At 35.6% G+C, this 16855-nt stretch overlaps 1 protein-coding gene across 2 annotated transcripts in view; it reads right to left on the bottom strand.

Moving 5' to 3' along the window:
- Window positions 1–16855, bottom strand: part of LOC149774649 (PAS domain-containing serine/threonine-protein kinase-like) — an 88958-nt gene that overhangs the window by 49493 nt on the left and 22610 nt on the right. For both annotated transcript variants that reach the window (XR_016416780.1, XM_089945010.1), the window contains exons 3-6: window positions 11374–11644; window positions 10039–10244; window positions 5070–5237; window positions 3994–4143 (exon numbers count right to left, since the gene is read on the bottom strand). Coding sequence is in view for 1 of the 2 variants with exons in the window: in XM_089945010.1 (XP_089801136.1) it covers window positions 3994–4143; window positions 5070–5237; window positions 10039–10244; window positions 11374–11644 (795 nt within the window). In the remaining variant the exon portion in view is untranslated. The remainder of the gene's footprint in view (window positions 1–3993; window positions 4144–5069; window positions 5238–10038; window positions 10245–11373; window positions 11645–16855) is intronic.

The following is a 16855-nucleotide window of genomic DNA, read 5'->3' as shown; positions in this document are numbered from 1 at the left end:
GATTCCTGCAACATATTAACACAAGGCAGCACCAAGTTTAGAAAATAATTGGAAATGATAAAATATGTAAGTAAATTTTCTAGGACTGTGACCTTGACTCCACAATTAACAAGGCATAATCACATGTAACAGAATGAATGACCTCTGCTTAATAATATGGTATCCCATGTATGAATCAAATGTGTTTCAGAAATATAAATCAATGAATACACTTTTAATACTAGCCTTAAGAAATGTTCTGTCACTGTGACCCTAAGCTAATAGTCATAGGGGCAAGTGTCTTGTGGAATAAACTTAACTTCATAATCATTCATGCCAAGTATACTGAGATCTATCAAAGGTTTAGGAAAAACTGAAACAGTAACTGTTGCCAATAATGATGACACAAAATGGACTGCTTCACTTCACACTAATGTAAGCTTAACAAATATTATGCTTGCTCTCAAATTAGAGAAGCAAATAATTTACATGTTAACCCTGATAGTTCTGGGTTCCTGAGTTGTGTTTGCAAGACCTTGCAACATGTGCAAATTTATTTCTAACTGCCCTAGATGTACATTTCAGAACATGGACTTTTCTGGCCAAATCCATATAAATTCTGCAAAACTAGTACTTTGGGTGAGACTGTGAACCTGCATTTCTACCAATTACTTTAATTGCCATGGCGACCACAAATAGTTAAACAAAGGATTACAGGATTAATAAGATCTGTGACCAAAAATCAATTTTCCTGTTGCTGTCAATAAAATGGATAGGTTAACTGGTGGTAAATCTCCTTTATAACAGAAGTAAATGGACTAAATGTGTCAAGTAGCACAAAACCAATTTTATAGGACAAGACTCTAGTTCTCTGTCATTATTTTTTTCTCCCTTCAATGGTAATGAGTACATCAAAGTAATCATTCTATGAACCCCAAACGTTAAACTGTTTCCTTCAAAATCCATCACAAAATTCTGAATTTTGGTGGTACAGTATCTTCTAATATAAGAAAAAGCTCTGTACTGACAGACTCTTTAATCTGTACATATGACTAACTCATTAATCTGTACATAGGACAGACTTATTAATCTGTACATAGGATGGACTCCTTAATCTATACACAGGACAGACTCATTAATCTGTACATATGACAGACTCAATCTTTACATAAGACTCAGTAATCTGAATATAGAACAGACTCATTAATCTGTACATAGGAGCTGTTGTAGGGTTGCACGCCATAGGATATACATGGAGGCCAGTAATAATGGTGGAGGAAGAACTCAGAAAATCCCCGGAAAGAACCACTGACCCTCGAGAAGCTACTGGCAAGCTTTCTCACATACCCACATTGCACGCAGACAGAGGTGAGATGGCAGTGATCCGTAAAGGAAAGTACTTTAGACCACTCGGACACTTGGGGCCCATGTACAATGGAAAGACTCATTAATCTGTACATAGGGCAGACTCATTAGTCTGTACACAGGAGACTTATTAAACTACATAGCACAGACTCATAATCTGTACATAGGACATACTTACAATCCGAACATAGGACAGACTCATAATCTGTACACAGGACAGGCTCATTAATCTGTACATAGGAAAGACTCATTAATCAGTACAATTTCTTTACTTGAGGGAATGTCTGTGACAGCACTTGAATAACAACCCACATGAAAAGCAAACAACAAAATACTGCAAAGTATCTGTTCAGAGTTGGCAAAATTCATCCCAACACTGATATCTCCAAATTTCCAATCAAAGCCCTAATCAACTTTATTCCAGCAATGACTATCCCATTCATACACATGATGATCATCTTTCCAAAATAAGCATTATTTGTACTAGTAGACAGCAATCAATTGGACCAGACGAACAGTAAATCCCCAATATTAACAAATGCTTATTGGTTAGCAGTGATCTGACACCAATAGATGTCATTGATCTAGTCCAAATTTTTATGGTCCCTGCATACAGAGGTTCCAACTGACCATAATTATATGGTCCCTGCATACAGAGGTTCCAACTGACCAAAATTATATGGTCCCTGCACATAGAGGTTCCAATTGACCATAATTATTTGGTCCCTGCATACAGAGCTAGGTGATATCAGTAAGGAATACATAGGTGAAGAACAATGTGTCAAATTGATTATTTGATTTATATTCTTTTTCTACAATTAACTTGTTAATTTTACTGGCATAGAAAAATAAAAATGCAAATGATGATGTATGTAGATGTTCTTGCAAAATGTGCTAGAGCTAACAATTAAAAAAAGTTCCCTAAAATCAGAGGGACCTATATCGAGGATTCAATCTTCTGACTTCAGTCTTTTCTTCTAGCAAGATGAACCAAAGCATGAAATACAAATGTCTAATGGACATTTGGCAACTCAGTAGAAAAGAAATCATTCTTAGTTTTCAAAACATACAGTAGAATTTAATATATATATTTTGATAAATCAAAGCTAAGTAACTGAAAATCCAACTGTCATTGGTAAAGTAAATCAATGGAAACTAATGACACGATGATGGGCAATGAGGGAGCATACTCCTGTAAATGTTATCATGGAAACACTCAAAACTCTTTTAAGGTATAATCACTATAAATCAAGAGAATTGTCAATCAGGCGGTATAACTGCTGTAAATGAAATTACTGTCCAAATACATTAAATGTCTTGTACTCTAAAGCTGCAAGCCAAACCTGGTTGAAATTCAACAAGCTTTAATAAGGTTATGCAACCAAGTCAGCAGTACAAACAATCAGGGGGCATAACTCCTGGAGATGATGTTGTGGAATGCTTGTAATTAAATTCATTCAAGGTCTGGTCAATAAAGCTACATGCTTTAAACTGAAAACTGAACTCTTTCTAAGTCTCTTTAATACTAACTTGAATGTTAAATTTGGTACAAGTCCAATAATTCCCAGTAAAGTTATATTTCAGAAACAACTTTTAACAGATGAAATGAGGTAGAGAAGGATAGCCAGACATATTCTCAACACCATTATTATAGGGCTTGGTCAGCTTCTTAGAGTAGTGCTTTAATAAATTAAAAATGATCCACCAATTTAGAGACTATAAAGCCCAAGTCACCTGGCCCACTCTGGTTTTAGGACTGTGCAAAAGAAACCCATCATGGGTGTCGGGGAAAGTAATTTAAGTGAAGTAAACCTGGCAGTACAAAACTGGTAGCAATATACCCTGTCTAGTGTATATTAAAATAATTATCAGAGGTGATCATGAGTAGATATAAAGGTATAGAAATTTTTTAAAATTGAGATTTATAGATGTATTCCAGTGCTTGCTAAAGTAGATGTAGGGGTCACAGAGCTTGTGTTTTGAGGATCACGATCACTCTCACATGCCATTGCACTAATTAATTTTCTTCCAAGAAGTGTGTACCTTCGCTCTCCCCAATCTTACTGTTCAAAACAAACATTTCCATATGGTGCCCCAAGTGGCTGAGTGGTCTAAAACGCTCACCATTACGGATCACTGCCATCTCACCTCTGTCTGCATGGATTTGAGTCTTGGGTTGGCCAATCTGGGTATGTGAGAAAGCTTGCCAGTATCTTCTCGTGGGTCACTGGTTCTTTCCAGGGTTTTCCCCAGGTTCTTCCTCCATGATTTATACTGGCTGCAATATATAGCCTATCTCATGCTGAAAAATGACATTTCCAGATGATTTCTGAACAAACTTCTCAATTTCTGTCCCAGATTTCATGGCAGTTGTCTTTCACAAATACTGGTATGCTTTCCACCATTGTGATATATGACATCATGTGCTGTAAACAATGATGCACCATAATGATAAAGTCAATATTTGCGAAGAGTGAATAACTCTCAATGCTATAAGGAGAGCTGTTCGCAGCTATCCTCCTTTTTACAAAACACAAGCCCTGGGGTCAAGTTTTCTCCTAAATCTGATGCCAGCAAAAGTCTGTATAGGTTTGACACTAGAGAAAGCTTACTACTATGTATATATTAGCTGACATTTTGGATACATACCTTTGAGTCAAATTTAACAAGAGCAACAGTCCTTTCAACTGGTTCCATGACAACCAGACATCTAGGCTGGTTTACATGTATTTCATAGTCTAACCTCTTTACCCATACGGACACTGGCAAGGCCAGTCCATTTTTGTCTATGGCATCCACCTAGAATAAAATATCTGTTCTATTATCCAAAATTAACAGCATCCGGCAACATTTTAAACTGATTTTTAATCAAAGTTAATCCCTCCAACTGTGTTTTTTATATCAAGATCTGAAAAATGTTCAAACTTCAAATGAAAAAGACAATCGTGTCATTATTAAGACAGTATTAGGTTGCCTAGCATTCTGGTTCTCTACATATTACAAAAGCTCAGAAGCACTCTGTGTATTTATTTACAAATAAATATACTTAATTTCTGTGAACAGCATATATGCCAACCCATGGTGAAGAAAAATGTGTAATCCAAGTGGACAAAAAGTGTAATCTGAGAAGAAAAAGAGTAATCTACATATAACATGAGTGAAATTCAAAAAGCATATGTACAAAATGATTTTTTTCAGCTGCAATAAATAGAATATAATACTGTTAGGAAAATGTATGCAAATTACGCACAAGCGTACTCCTATATCATAGTTATGTAAAAACTGTCTTTTCTAGAATACGCTCTGTGGGATTAATGGGATGTTAATAAAAACGAGAAAACAAATTATTGATTCTTTTTAAGGGGGATATACTGAAACCGCATAATCCATGTATGGTTATGCATAAGCCATAATTTAGTGAGAAAAAAAGCATAATGATTTATGCCTAAAGCGTAATGGTTGGCATGTTTGAAATAGCTACAACCATCAGTGAGAAAGAGAGAAAAATTGTGATTATAACAATACCTATCAACTACTGGAATATCTGCATATAAACTTTTAAATGGACAAAAAAAACACAACACTGAGCCTCCTTGTTGGAGATGGGGTTGTCTCTAAGTTTTGGAGAACAGAGGTTTAACAAGCTTCTATGTTATAATGAATTATTGCAAGAGAGAACAATGAATGATAACTATGTGCATGAAGTTGAACAATTAATTACTGACCACTTTCCCTGCTATCTCTACCAAATCACCACTGGGTTCCAAGTGAGTCTCACAGATAGTAGCCTGTTTTTTGGGCTTGAGTTTGATCAGCTTTCGCAGCTCCATTCCAATAAGTTCAAACTCCTCATACCCAAACAGCTCACATGCCATATCATTAGCCACAAGGATCTGCAAAAAGATATCACGGGAATATACAGTTAGTGCAATTACAACTGTATGCTTAATGGTAAGCGATTAGACATATCTAGTTACAATTAATTGTATGCTTAATGGTAAGCGATTAGACATATCCAATTACAATTAATTGTATGCTTTATGGTAAGTGGTTAGACACATCCAGTTACAATTAACTGTATGCTTAATGGTAAGCGATTAGACATATCTAGTTACAATTAATTGTATGCTTAATGGTAAGCGATTAGACATAGCCAGTTACAATTAATTGTATGCTTAATGGTAAGTGATTAGACATAGCCAGTTACAATTAATTGTATGCTTAATGGTAAGCGATTAGACACAGCCAGTTACAATTAATTGTATGCTTAATGGTAAGTGATTAGACATATCCAGTTACAATTAATTGTATACTTAATGGTGAGTGATTTGACATAGCCAATTACAACTAATTAGCCACAAGGATCTGCAAAAAGATATCACGGGAATATACAGTTAGTGCAATTTAGGGCATAACCGACTTTTGATCCGGAAATCGGATTCCACCGGATAGTATGAACTTCCGATTAATCGGAGTCGGACAAGGCAGGAATGACTGATTCGGATAATAAAAATAATAAAGTTGAATTTCTATAGCACCGTGTCTAACACTGCGTGTCATTCGATAGTGCGTTAATAAAGTTAAATAAGAAGTCAGAAAAGTCCAATATGGTCAACACAACGGGGTGAAACGATAATACTTGAGTTAGACCGAAAGATTTAAATTTATTAAAATATATAATACAGTCCTACCCGTTTATGTCAACATCCTCAATAATGAAGGCATAATATTAAATACATTGACACATGCTAATGAGGTATTAAAAGAAAATGATTCTTACAATCGTAAATATAAATAAAGTTAATAAGGAAACTTTAACAGCACAATAAACTTGTTTCAATCACCGATCACTTTGGAAAATGCAAGAATCGATCAGATTTCATTGCTTTTATTTAAGTCGCCGCAAGAGGCCAACTTTATAGGACCAAACAAAAGCCTGTTTTATTTTTATTTGACCGCGACATTAAAGCATGGCGGCAAGATCAACTAATTGTTGAATAAAGTACAGGATGGAACTGGCCGCTTGCCGACATAAATGATTAAGGCGGGAAAATTAAAGCCTGGTGGCAAGATCAACTAATTGTTGAACAAAGAATGGGTCGGAACTGGCAGCTGGTCGACATAAATGATTAGGCGGGAAAATTAAAGCGTATATTCTGCGTGGATGCATTGGAACTGTATGATAATGTAAATGAAATTTATATTAGCATACAGTGTGAAAAAATTGTGCTGAACTGTTGAGACTCTACGGCTGCATCCATCATTAATCTCACATTACAGTTCTGACAGATACTGCGATGCTATGTTGTAGATAATCTTGAGTTTTGATATACGACTTTCCATAAACTGTCACTTTGTTTCTAGACATACATCCCTCTCATGCACTATTTAGATACAGAATTTGTTGTATTGGCCACAATAACAAAATATTTCTAAGCCTTTACAGACAATAAAATTAAATGAAAATCTGATAAAAGTAAAACAAATAATTTTATTTTAAAATGTCGCAAAAACAACGAAGCAAAATATGGGATTATTTTGAGATAAATGCCATAGATGAGTCAAAGGCAGATTGTTTGGTTCCACAGTGCAAGGATAAATTAAAACGAGGAGGTAATGATCCACGTTCATATGGAACCAGTGGACTTATCAATCACCTGCGTGCAAAACATCCGGATGAATATAAAAAGTATACCGGAATCTGTGACATCGAAAAGAAACGAAAAGCCGAAGAAGTAATGCAGCCTGGAAAGAAACACAGAGTACAGACAATAGAGTTCCTGCTAGAAAAGAAAAAACCGTTTGAGGCTAACAACCCATGCCAGTTAATCATAACTAAGAAGATCATAGAAATGATTGCGGCTGATGCTATGCCTTTCAGCATGATTAATAACGTAGGCTTCACTCGCTTTCTGAATGAACTTGAACCTCGTTACGTTATTCCATCCGAAGTCCATTTGTCAAGAACGCTTATTCCGGACTTATATTCTGCTGTGAAGAGTAAAATTGTTATTTTACTAGAACCAGCAGCCTACATAAGTTTTACAAGTGACGTGTGGACGAGCACAAATAATTTGAATGCTTTCATTTCATTTACCGCTCATTGGATTGACAGCAAGTGGAACAGGATGTCCATTGTTCTGTCACTACGAAATCTTGAAGACCGACACACGGGCCAAGTTATTTCAGATAACATCCTTGCAATGTTGGCAGCATGGTCTATTCCAGATGAAAAACATGGAGTTCTCGTGCAGGATAATGGTGCGAGCATGAAAAAAGCGGCAGAGTTATCTGGATTGGATCACTTGGAATGTTTCACCCACACGATCCAGCTAGTTGTCAAGGTTGGACTTTTAAGTCAAAGATCCGTTATGGATGCTATTGTCACTGCTCGTGCAATCGTTGGGCGTTTTCGGCATTCAACTCAAGCCACAGAACAATTGCTCAGAATCCAGAAGTCTTTGACATGCGAGGACGGCACGCCATACCCGACACACCGTCTTATCCAGGATGTTACAACCCGCTGGAATTCTACGTTCTACATGCTTGAGCGCCTCATAGAACAAAAGAAAGCTATTGCCCTCTATTGTCAGGAAAATGATGGGGTTACAAATCTAACGGCACATGAGTGGAATTTGATGGAACAGGTTTTGATTACGCTTCGACCATTCGAACAGGAAACCAGGAATGCCAGTATGTCTACTGCAACAGCAAGCATGATCATCCCCAGTGTTCGCGTTCTCATGGCAACTTTAACAAAACCTGCAAGAGTCGGAGATGACATCGGAATACAGACCATGCGGGCTGACATGCTGAAAGATTTGCGTACACGTTATGAGGAAGTGGAGACAAACAAGTTGTGTGCACTTGCAACGGTTTTGGATCCCACTTACAAATTGTTGGTTTTTAATGCGCATGGGCATGATGCTGTAAAGCGCATGTTAATGGACGAACTACAGATCGAGTATGAAAAAACAATCACCGCTGTCAACATTCCAGCCTCAACAGAAGTGGATCCAGGACCTTCAACTTCGACTGGACTAGATTCCTACTACCAGGAGTTATTTGCCTCTAGCACATCCGACCAAAATCTCGCCTCTGCATCCCTGTCATCTGAATTCACGTGCCAGCGCGAACTGGATTCGTATCTAGCTGAGAAAAATCAGCCGAGGACTTCACCACCAACAGACCCAGTTATATACTGGAAATCCCGGGAAAAAACGTTCCAGCTTCTGGCAGCTGTCGCTAAACGTTTTTGTTCATTACCGCCCTCTAGCGTCGATAGTGAAAGAAGTTTTAGCACCGCAGGTGTTATTTGCAGCGACAAACGATCGAGCATGTCCGCTGAAAAAACGGAGATGCTACTATTTCTTGCAAAGAACTTGGAAGTTATAAATTTTGATTATTAAATTTCTTTATTATCTATTAAACTGCGTGTTTTTACTTAGGTAGATGAAACATGGCAGAATTAAACTGCTTAACTTTAATGTTATGTTATGTTATATTATATTATATTATGCGCTACATAAATATATCAATATTCAAGACTCTTTAACTCGCATTTCTAAATTTATTATATTATAATATCTTTGCCAAAAAACAAGAACAATATCACAGGAAAATAAATACTTAGGGCGCCATAACACGTGGATTTCAGTTTGCGAGTTTTATTTGTAAAATCGTAAGTTTTTATAATTATTATGTATAACAATGTGATCGTAGAAAAAACGTTTATAATGTTTCAGTGCATTTTACAAAAATAAAAAATTTCATGGATTCTTTGTGGCTTTGAACTTCGTTGCATTTTGCTATAGTCCTGCCATATCCTTCCCCTTGTGACATCGGTGTGATATGCAAAACGTGTGTAACACGGTTTAAAAAGTTAATTTGAAAAACCTTTTAATTTAGCATTTCTGATTAATTGAATCGTATCCGGAATCGGAAAAATTTCATGCCCAAAATCCGGAATCGGAAATCAGTAGAAAAATGCTAATCGATTATGCCCTAGTGCAATTACAACTAACTGTATGCTTCATGGTAAGTGATTAGACATAGCCAATTAACTAACTGTATGATTAATGGTAAGTGATTAGACATAGAAAGTTACAACTAATTGCATGCTTAATGGTAAGTGATTAGACATATCCAATTACAATTAATTGTATGCTTAATGGTATGTGATTAGACATAGCCAATTACATGTTACAAATCCATTTTATTTTTTTATTTTTCTCTTTTTCTGGTCAAATCTGCAAATATAATCTGAGGTACCTCTATGTTAATCAATCTCATCATTATGCAATACACACATCAGATTTCTGTATAAACATCCATCCTTGTTCAAAGTAATGAAGTAATCAAAGTCACTCAGAGAAGAAAAACAAGTCGAAATAATTGAAGTCACTCAGAGAAGAAAAACAAGTCAAAATAATCGAAATCACTCAGACAAGAAAAACAAGTCGAAATAAAAAACACCATCTTTGCTCTCAAGTTCCTTAAAAGTTCAAACAAAAGTAACATTTTTTTATATCTATTTCTTGAAGCAAAATATAAACATAAATGGATACAATGGAGAGGCAGAAGTACAACAGAAGTACTTCATATTATTTGTACAATTAGGATATATGTATGAGATAAAATAATTAGTGTTTAGACTTGCACAAGATATCCCAGTGGATGCCATTTGCCCATTACCTCTGAAGTCCTGCTATTAATAGTACAAATGGCTTTGTTAGGGTTCCTGACTGTAGAAGGAAAAACCATTCCTGTATCTCCTCCCCCAATATAGTTGTAGAAGGACCAGCTGTCTGCAAGGGATTTGTTAAGGCTGGTCTCGGCAGAAGGAGCAAAAGACCCTTTACTATGGCCTGGGCTAAAGCTGACATCATTTAGTCCAGTACCTGCATTATGAAGATCAACAAATTATGTAAATATGAGATATAACAGAACATAAATGTTTATACCAAATTCATGTATTGGTAACAGCCTTCTCATTATAAACATGCAAAACATATAATAACTTTATCATAACTCTTGGACATCACTTTGTGTTTGTCTCCCTTGGATGCATTTATGCAAATGTATGAACTGCCACACCTTGCCCTGAAATCATTATTACAGCCCATTCCTAGTCAGGTGATGTTCCTTTCTGAATTAGTCATCCATCTGCAAGTGCGATTTAAATGCAGCTACAAGAACAGACACTATCCCATCTGGACACACTTCCACCAAAATTCTGAAAAACTTGTCCTCAAATTACTTCAGATATTATCAATATTCCTGACACAGGCAGAGAAATTATAAAGGATGCAAAAATCTTTTACTTTTAAAATCTACCATGCAGAAACCTTTCTAATTATGAAAAAATATTTAGACTGTTGCCAAGTAGCTAATGGTGTCTTGTGTCATTTGATCCCATTTCATTTATTTTGGTGAAATGTGATATTTGAAAAGTAACATATTTGGTTGTTTTAAAAATTGGTATTCCCTCGGTTATATTCAATGAGTTTTGATCAGACTTCAGTTTTTCCCAAAAATCAAGGTTTTTACTAGGTTTAGTTTTAAGAACGATGTAGATATCTAGGTCACAAAAAGCTCAATGCTGCATGATAACTCCTGTATGAACTTATATTCAAGTGTTGCATGGAATGACATGAGATCGTGTATAATTTCACATGTATTTTAGAATATATGGATATATTTTTAACGAGAACAAAATATATATCTGTCTTAACAAGATGATACCTAGTCTGATTATGGAAGAAAATAAGTTCTTTTCAAACAATCTGTGAGATAATGAAACATATATTTGCCACTAAACTATTTTACCAAAGATTTTCTTGTTTTAATTCAAGTACCCTATACTTGAAACTATTCCAATAGAAATCGGAGGACTACAAATAAGACCCCTGTAATAATCTTCATTGAACAATTCCAGCACAGACATAACAAACATCGTTATAACCACAAGCATTGTGGATCCAAAATATTTGATTCACTAGAACTTTGCAGATTTTCTAATCGACTAACCTCTAAAATTTTGAAGACTGGTCTTTGGATTAGCTTTATCGTCCTGCCTTGACTTAGAGACTTTTGGAAAAGACTGATTTGTTTCAAATGATGCCTCTCCTGTGGGGCTGTGTTCTAGCTGAATGGAAAGGTCCTGGAATCCCAGCCTGATCCGATCCAGAGGGGATGGGTATGAGGGAGTTCCAAATGCCATTCCTACATGGCTTGGCAGATGGTATGATCTAGTTATCGGTGAGCTATGGCGATTTTGTTCTTGGAAGGTATCTGTCTTCTAAAATATAATATTTTTAGAATAATTATTTAGAAATGACTTATTTTAAAAAAAAAAAAATCAGCACATGCAATCCTGACTTTTAAAACAAGAGACATGCTCTTATGAACAACCAGGAACAGGACATGGTACAATTTTAGGACCAACTCATGGTCTAAAACTAGACATATGAGTTTAAGTGAGGGCACAGTATAATCTATTAATACTCAGAGTATTCCTTAAGCTCATGAAGTTTAGTAATTTATTAGCCAATATCTGTCAGATAAACTGGTCATTTTTTGATGCCCCCCCCCTCCACCCATGACATGTAGGCATGAGAAAAACTTGCCAGTAGCTGCCCTTGGGTCTGTGGTTCTGGGTTTTGAGTTGTTCCTCCACCAGTTGTACTGGCACCATGTATAGACTATCATGTGCTAAAGAATGGTGTTAAACCCCAAAACAACAAACAAACTAATCGCCCTATACCCCTGAACTTCAGTTTAAAATCTTAACCCACTACATTCAATTTTACAGACCATGCTGACTGGTAGGAAAGAATTTTCTGCATACAAGATTACACACAAGATTATAGGTACATCACAGTTTACAAGGGAACCTAAATGATTTCAATAGTTTCAATAAACATGCTTAATCAAAACATCGCATTAATATGATTACAAGCACAAAGATTTCCAGATGTTTTCTGAGTTACTTCTCAATTTTTATTCCCAGATTTAATGGAAGTTGCCTTTCACAAATACTGGTACATTTTGCAGGTTCAGGGATTGTGCTGGGCTTTGCCAATGTCATAAATTGTGACTTTTTTCACCTATTGGCGACAAAATATAACATCTGGTGATCTTTTTGGTGACAACATTTTTGGCTGCTAAAATTGTAAAAGTCTTGGGTTTGTAGAAATTCAAAGGCACTGTGACAGGAAGCTGCAAACCTTGATATAAAATTGCACTGGAATCTATTACTATATAAACAAATCCTTTGTTCATACTGACAAACCATTCAAACATGGCTTTGTTATATCATAATCCACTTATGTTGATCTCTGGACTTAGTACTCTGAGCTGCAATATCACATAAATAGTCATGCTACTTGACTAGCTACAGTCAACCACCTCTGAAATTGGGAAAGGGAATTACTACAATCTACGAGACGATGTCAATTTTTTTCCTTTTTGCAAAATGTACCAGAAAAAAATAGTTTTGCTGAAACTTAAAAAAAAAAAGATTACCTCTGAAGCATTGATCGTTCTGTATATATATATATATATATATATATATATATATATATATATATACTAAGCAAATGAAGAAAACAAATGTCTCCATCAATGTTTTACATTTGATTTTGCTGCAGCAATAACAAACGGGCATTTGTTTAGTCCTTCAAAGTGCACCATTACTGGTGCCGACAATAACACATGAACCATCATCAGTGCAAGCCAAAGACCTTTGATCAAAGAAAGTTGGCAACAAACCTAAATAAAAGCATTTTTTTTGTTTCTTTTATAATGATTGGAACATATTTATTGTGCCATGAAAGTTTCCTGTTTGCAACAAAAAAAGTGTATGCTTAAGATCGCTACCAAAGACAATTTAAAATTTCAATTAAAGTTCCGATATTTTGAAACAACAGATATCTGACCATTGAGTTAACTGAAGATGAGACATCTCGCAAGAATGTGAAACTTTTTAATTTATTCATTTTTTCATTTCCCTATGAATAGCCTCATCCCCTTGGTAGCCTCAGCATCATGGTAGTTGTCTCTCTCTGACCTAAATATAGGCCAATTTAAGTACAATGCGACCCCGCCATAATACAATCTGTGATAATGCAAATTCAGATATAATGCAGTCGTGGCATGGCGCACAAAATTTCGTATATTCATTCACACTTGAAAAAATATATTTTTGTTCAAATTACATGAAATAGTGTATAAAAAATGTATTATAGGGAAGAGATCTCATATGAATTAAAAAATAATATGATCATGGTGTGGTTCCTGAAATTTTAAATACATGTACATGTATTTTTCTCGTACCTGGAGAAATTTTTTTTTTTAAAGTATGAGAAATAGTGTGCAAAATATTTATTATCATTTTGGGGAAGAGTTCACGTATGAATTAGAATATAATACAATCACGGCATATCTTCTGAAATTTAACAATTTCACCAGGTGTTTGAAGTGTTGTGCTAAAATAAACATTGGAAATGTTACTTATTACTGATCCATGAGTAAAGCCAGTAAGTCGTCTTTGTGATTGTTTTCAATTAATTCTGTATACAATCATTGCTCACACAATAGCCGACATGTGTTTCTTCTTTAACTGCATACACAACCAAGCAGCAGAGGATGCGGTGGTTGATAAAAGATTCTCACAATTTAATAAACGTCAAAAAACGAAAGATGCCAGCATGTTTACTGGGCTTGGTGGTGTTTTTAAGATGCAATCAGTTGACCAGTAAATAATGTCCGCTTTAATTACTGGAGAATAAAAGGGTATGAAATTGTTCAGCTTAAAAAAATTAACAGAAGTGACTCGTGACCATTGCTGGCCTACTGCACTTAATTCTCGCGTTTTATATGTGTACAGTGTTTGCTTATAAACTTGTTATTAATTTCCTATTTGTTATAAAAATATTTTACTGTTATGAAAAAGCAAGTTCATAAATGCAAGTCATTCTCTGCACTTTGCGATGTGATGTGATGTGATTTGGATTTTTAACGCAGCTTTAACAATTTTTCAGTCATATCGCTACGATGTCTGCAATGTGGCAGTTTATAGTGATGTCTAGCACTGGGGCATCATGATGCAGACATGTAGCATGATGTCCTACCCAGTCACATTATCCTGACACCAGGCCGACCAGTCCTAACACTAACCTCTTAATGCTGAACGCCAAGTGAGGCAGCTGTTAGTACCATTTTTTAAGTCTCTGGTATGACTCGGCCAGGGATCGAACCCACGACCTCCCGCATCTGAGGCGGACGCTCTAACCACTAGGCCACCAGAGAGGTCTGCACTTTGCGCAATGATTACTTTAATATTAGTTTTCACACGTTTCTTTCGATATTCCCAAAATCTGAAGCAAAAGTTATATGCACGCTGAAAGCACGTGCTGATTGTTAATTATTTTTGCTGTAGTCGTTCAAATGAATAGGTATACAAGAGTTAATTCTTGGAAATTTACAATGGATAAATGTACACGGAAACACATGAGAAAATTTTAGCAGTATGAAATTTGTACAGACACCGTTCATGGTCGCTGGAACATAATGAACCGTACATGTGCTTCGTCTTTCTTAACTTAATTCTGCTGTTAATTTTTCCCCACTGAATTCAGACACATAATTATCTGTGACAAAATTATTGAATAGTTTAAATATGTATGCAATTTTTGCAATGGAATCACATGTATTATGGATTAACTGCAAGCCCCAACAGTACTATATCAAATGGTGTTAATACTCTGTTCATGCTATATATTAGAGGTTGAATTCAGACGCAATAATCTGGGACAAAGTTACTGAATACTGTAAATCTGTGTGCAATTTTTCAATGAAATTACATGCATTGTGGATGAACTTCATGCCACAATGGCACAATAGTAAACGGTGTTTATGCCCTGTTCAGCATATACATTAGACATGAATACATGTGTATGTGCCAATGAATTGTTCTCTGAAAAAAAGTAAAATACTGTAAAATCCTGCATTAATGTGACCCCACTATTAACGCAATCTAATTTTTTGGACCCAAAATGGCAGGTTGAGTCCTCACATGCAAGTATGCTATCATGCCTTAAACCATAGCTCAAATAACAAAGTGACTGATCTAAAGTCAGGTCAGAACCATTTATAAAAATGTTCTCACATTCAGCAAAGATTATGATTTCATGCAACATCCAGTACTTGTCCTGAGAGCTTAGTTTATAATATGTAACTTAATAGGCACCAGAAATATGCTGACAAAATTAAATGCTCCAAATTAAAAATGTTTTTTGCAGCGTGATTGCATTCAGAGAACGTATGATGCATTTTTGGTCAAAATAGATAGGTAAAATAGGCTGCTGAACTCACAGGGGCTCGCATCGTTACTTACAACTGACCTGTCATACACATACTATATAATAACTACAAGGAGGACACGTCTCCTTGCTAGCATGACCTATTTAAGAATAAACGCTGATATTTAGCTCCGGCATACGACTGTGTATCCCTATCAAAAGTTTGATTTAATATCATACCTTTATATCATGTTATATCGGGGTTCCACTGTACAAGTACATGTAGAATATAAAGAACTATACAGCCACATGGTGCTAGGATAATAAATATCCGTGTGAATTGTTTCAGGACAAGTGTTTGTTGACAATGGGATCTTGATCAAAGGAGGACTACTGTTTTTTAAATATATACATTTTAGTGGTGTTTTCTAACGGGATTTGACTGATACATGAACTTTCTAACATATGATCTCGAATTCATGGATTTTCATATACATGTATATTAAACATATTGTGGAAAGTGTACTACACAAATATAAGTTGTCAATATACAAGTGTATTTTACACTAGTTGTCTTCATTTAATCAAAATTTCCATTTAATTTCTCTATGTAAATCCTAGTCATCTCTTAAAAATTTTCACTTGTATGTGAAATTTCAATTTGTTTTCAGCCCCCCCACCACCAACCTAAACATTCGCTGATGACAACAATATTACCTTGGTTTCTAGGATGTTGAGATAAACAGACAAAACTGTATTATGAAAATGCAACATTTAATTTGAAAATTGGGGACAAAATATTGAGGTTGGCAATTTTTTGGGCAACAACTTATTTAAAGCTAGTGCCATTTCTGCAGGTTCCATCATTTTTATGTATGATGTAATGTGATGTGCCACAAACGATATCGTCAATATTTGAGGTAAATGAATACCTCTCCTCAACACTACCAGGGGAGATGTTGGCAGCTTTCCTGCATTTACAAAACTCAAGCCCTGATAATTGGATATCATCTACTCAAATAATTGGTCAAATGCCCTTTACATGATACCAATATATATTACCTACTCCTATCATGGATGCAAGGCCTTTGCAGGATACCATCGTGCTTTACATATGATCTCAAAGACATGGATCTATATCCTCCTGTCCTTATAATTTGAGGGATACACAAAAGTTTTAAAGGGGCAAAGATAATAATTTACTTTGA

The sequence above is a fragment of the Sinohyriopsis cumingii genome, unplaced genomic scaffold (genome assembly GCF_028554795.1).
Source record: "Sinohyriopsis cumingii isolate HCF-2022 unplaced genomic scaffold, ASM2855479v2 utg000160l, whole genome shotgun sequence".
Classification (NCBI taxonomy): domain Eukaryota; kingdom Metazoa; phylum Mollusca; class Bivalvia; order Unionida; family Unionidae; genus Sinohyriopsis; species Sinohyriopsis cumingii.
The sequence above is the reverse complement of the archived record's forward strand: the minus strand, read 5'-3'. Positions and strand labels throughout refer to the sequence as shown.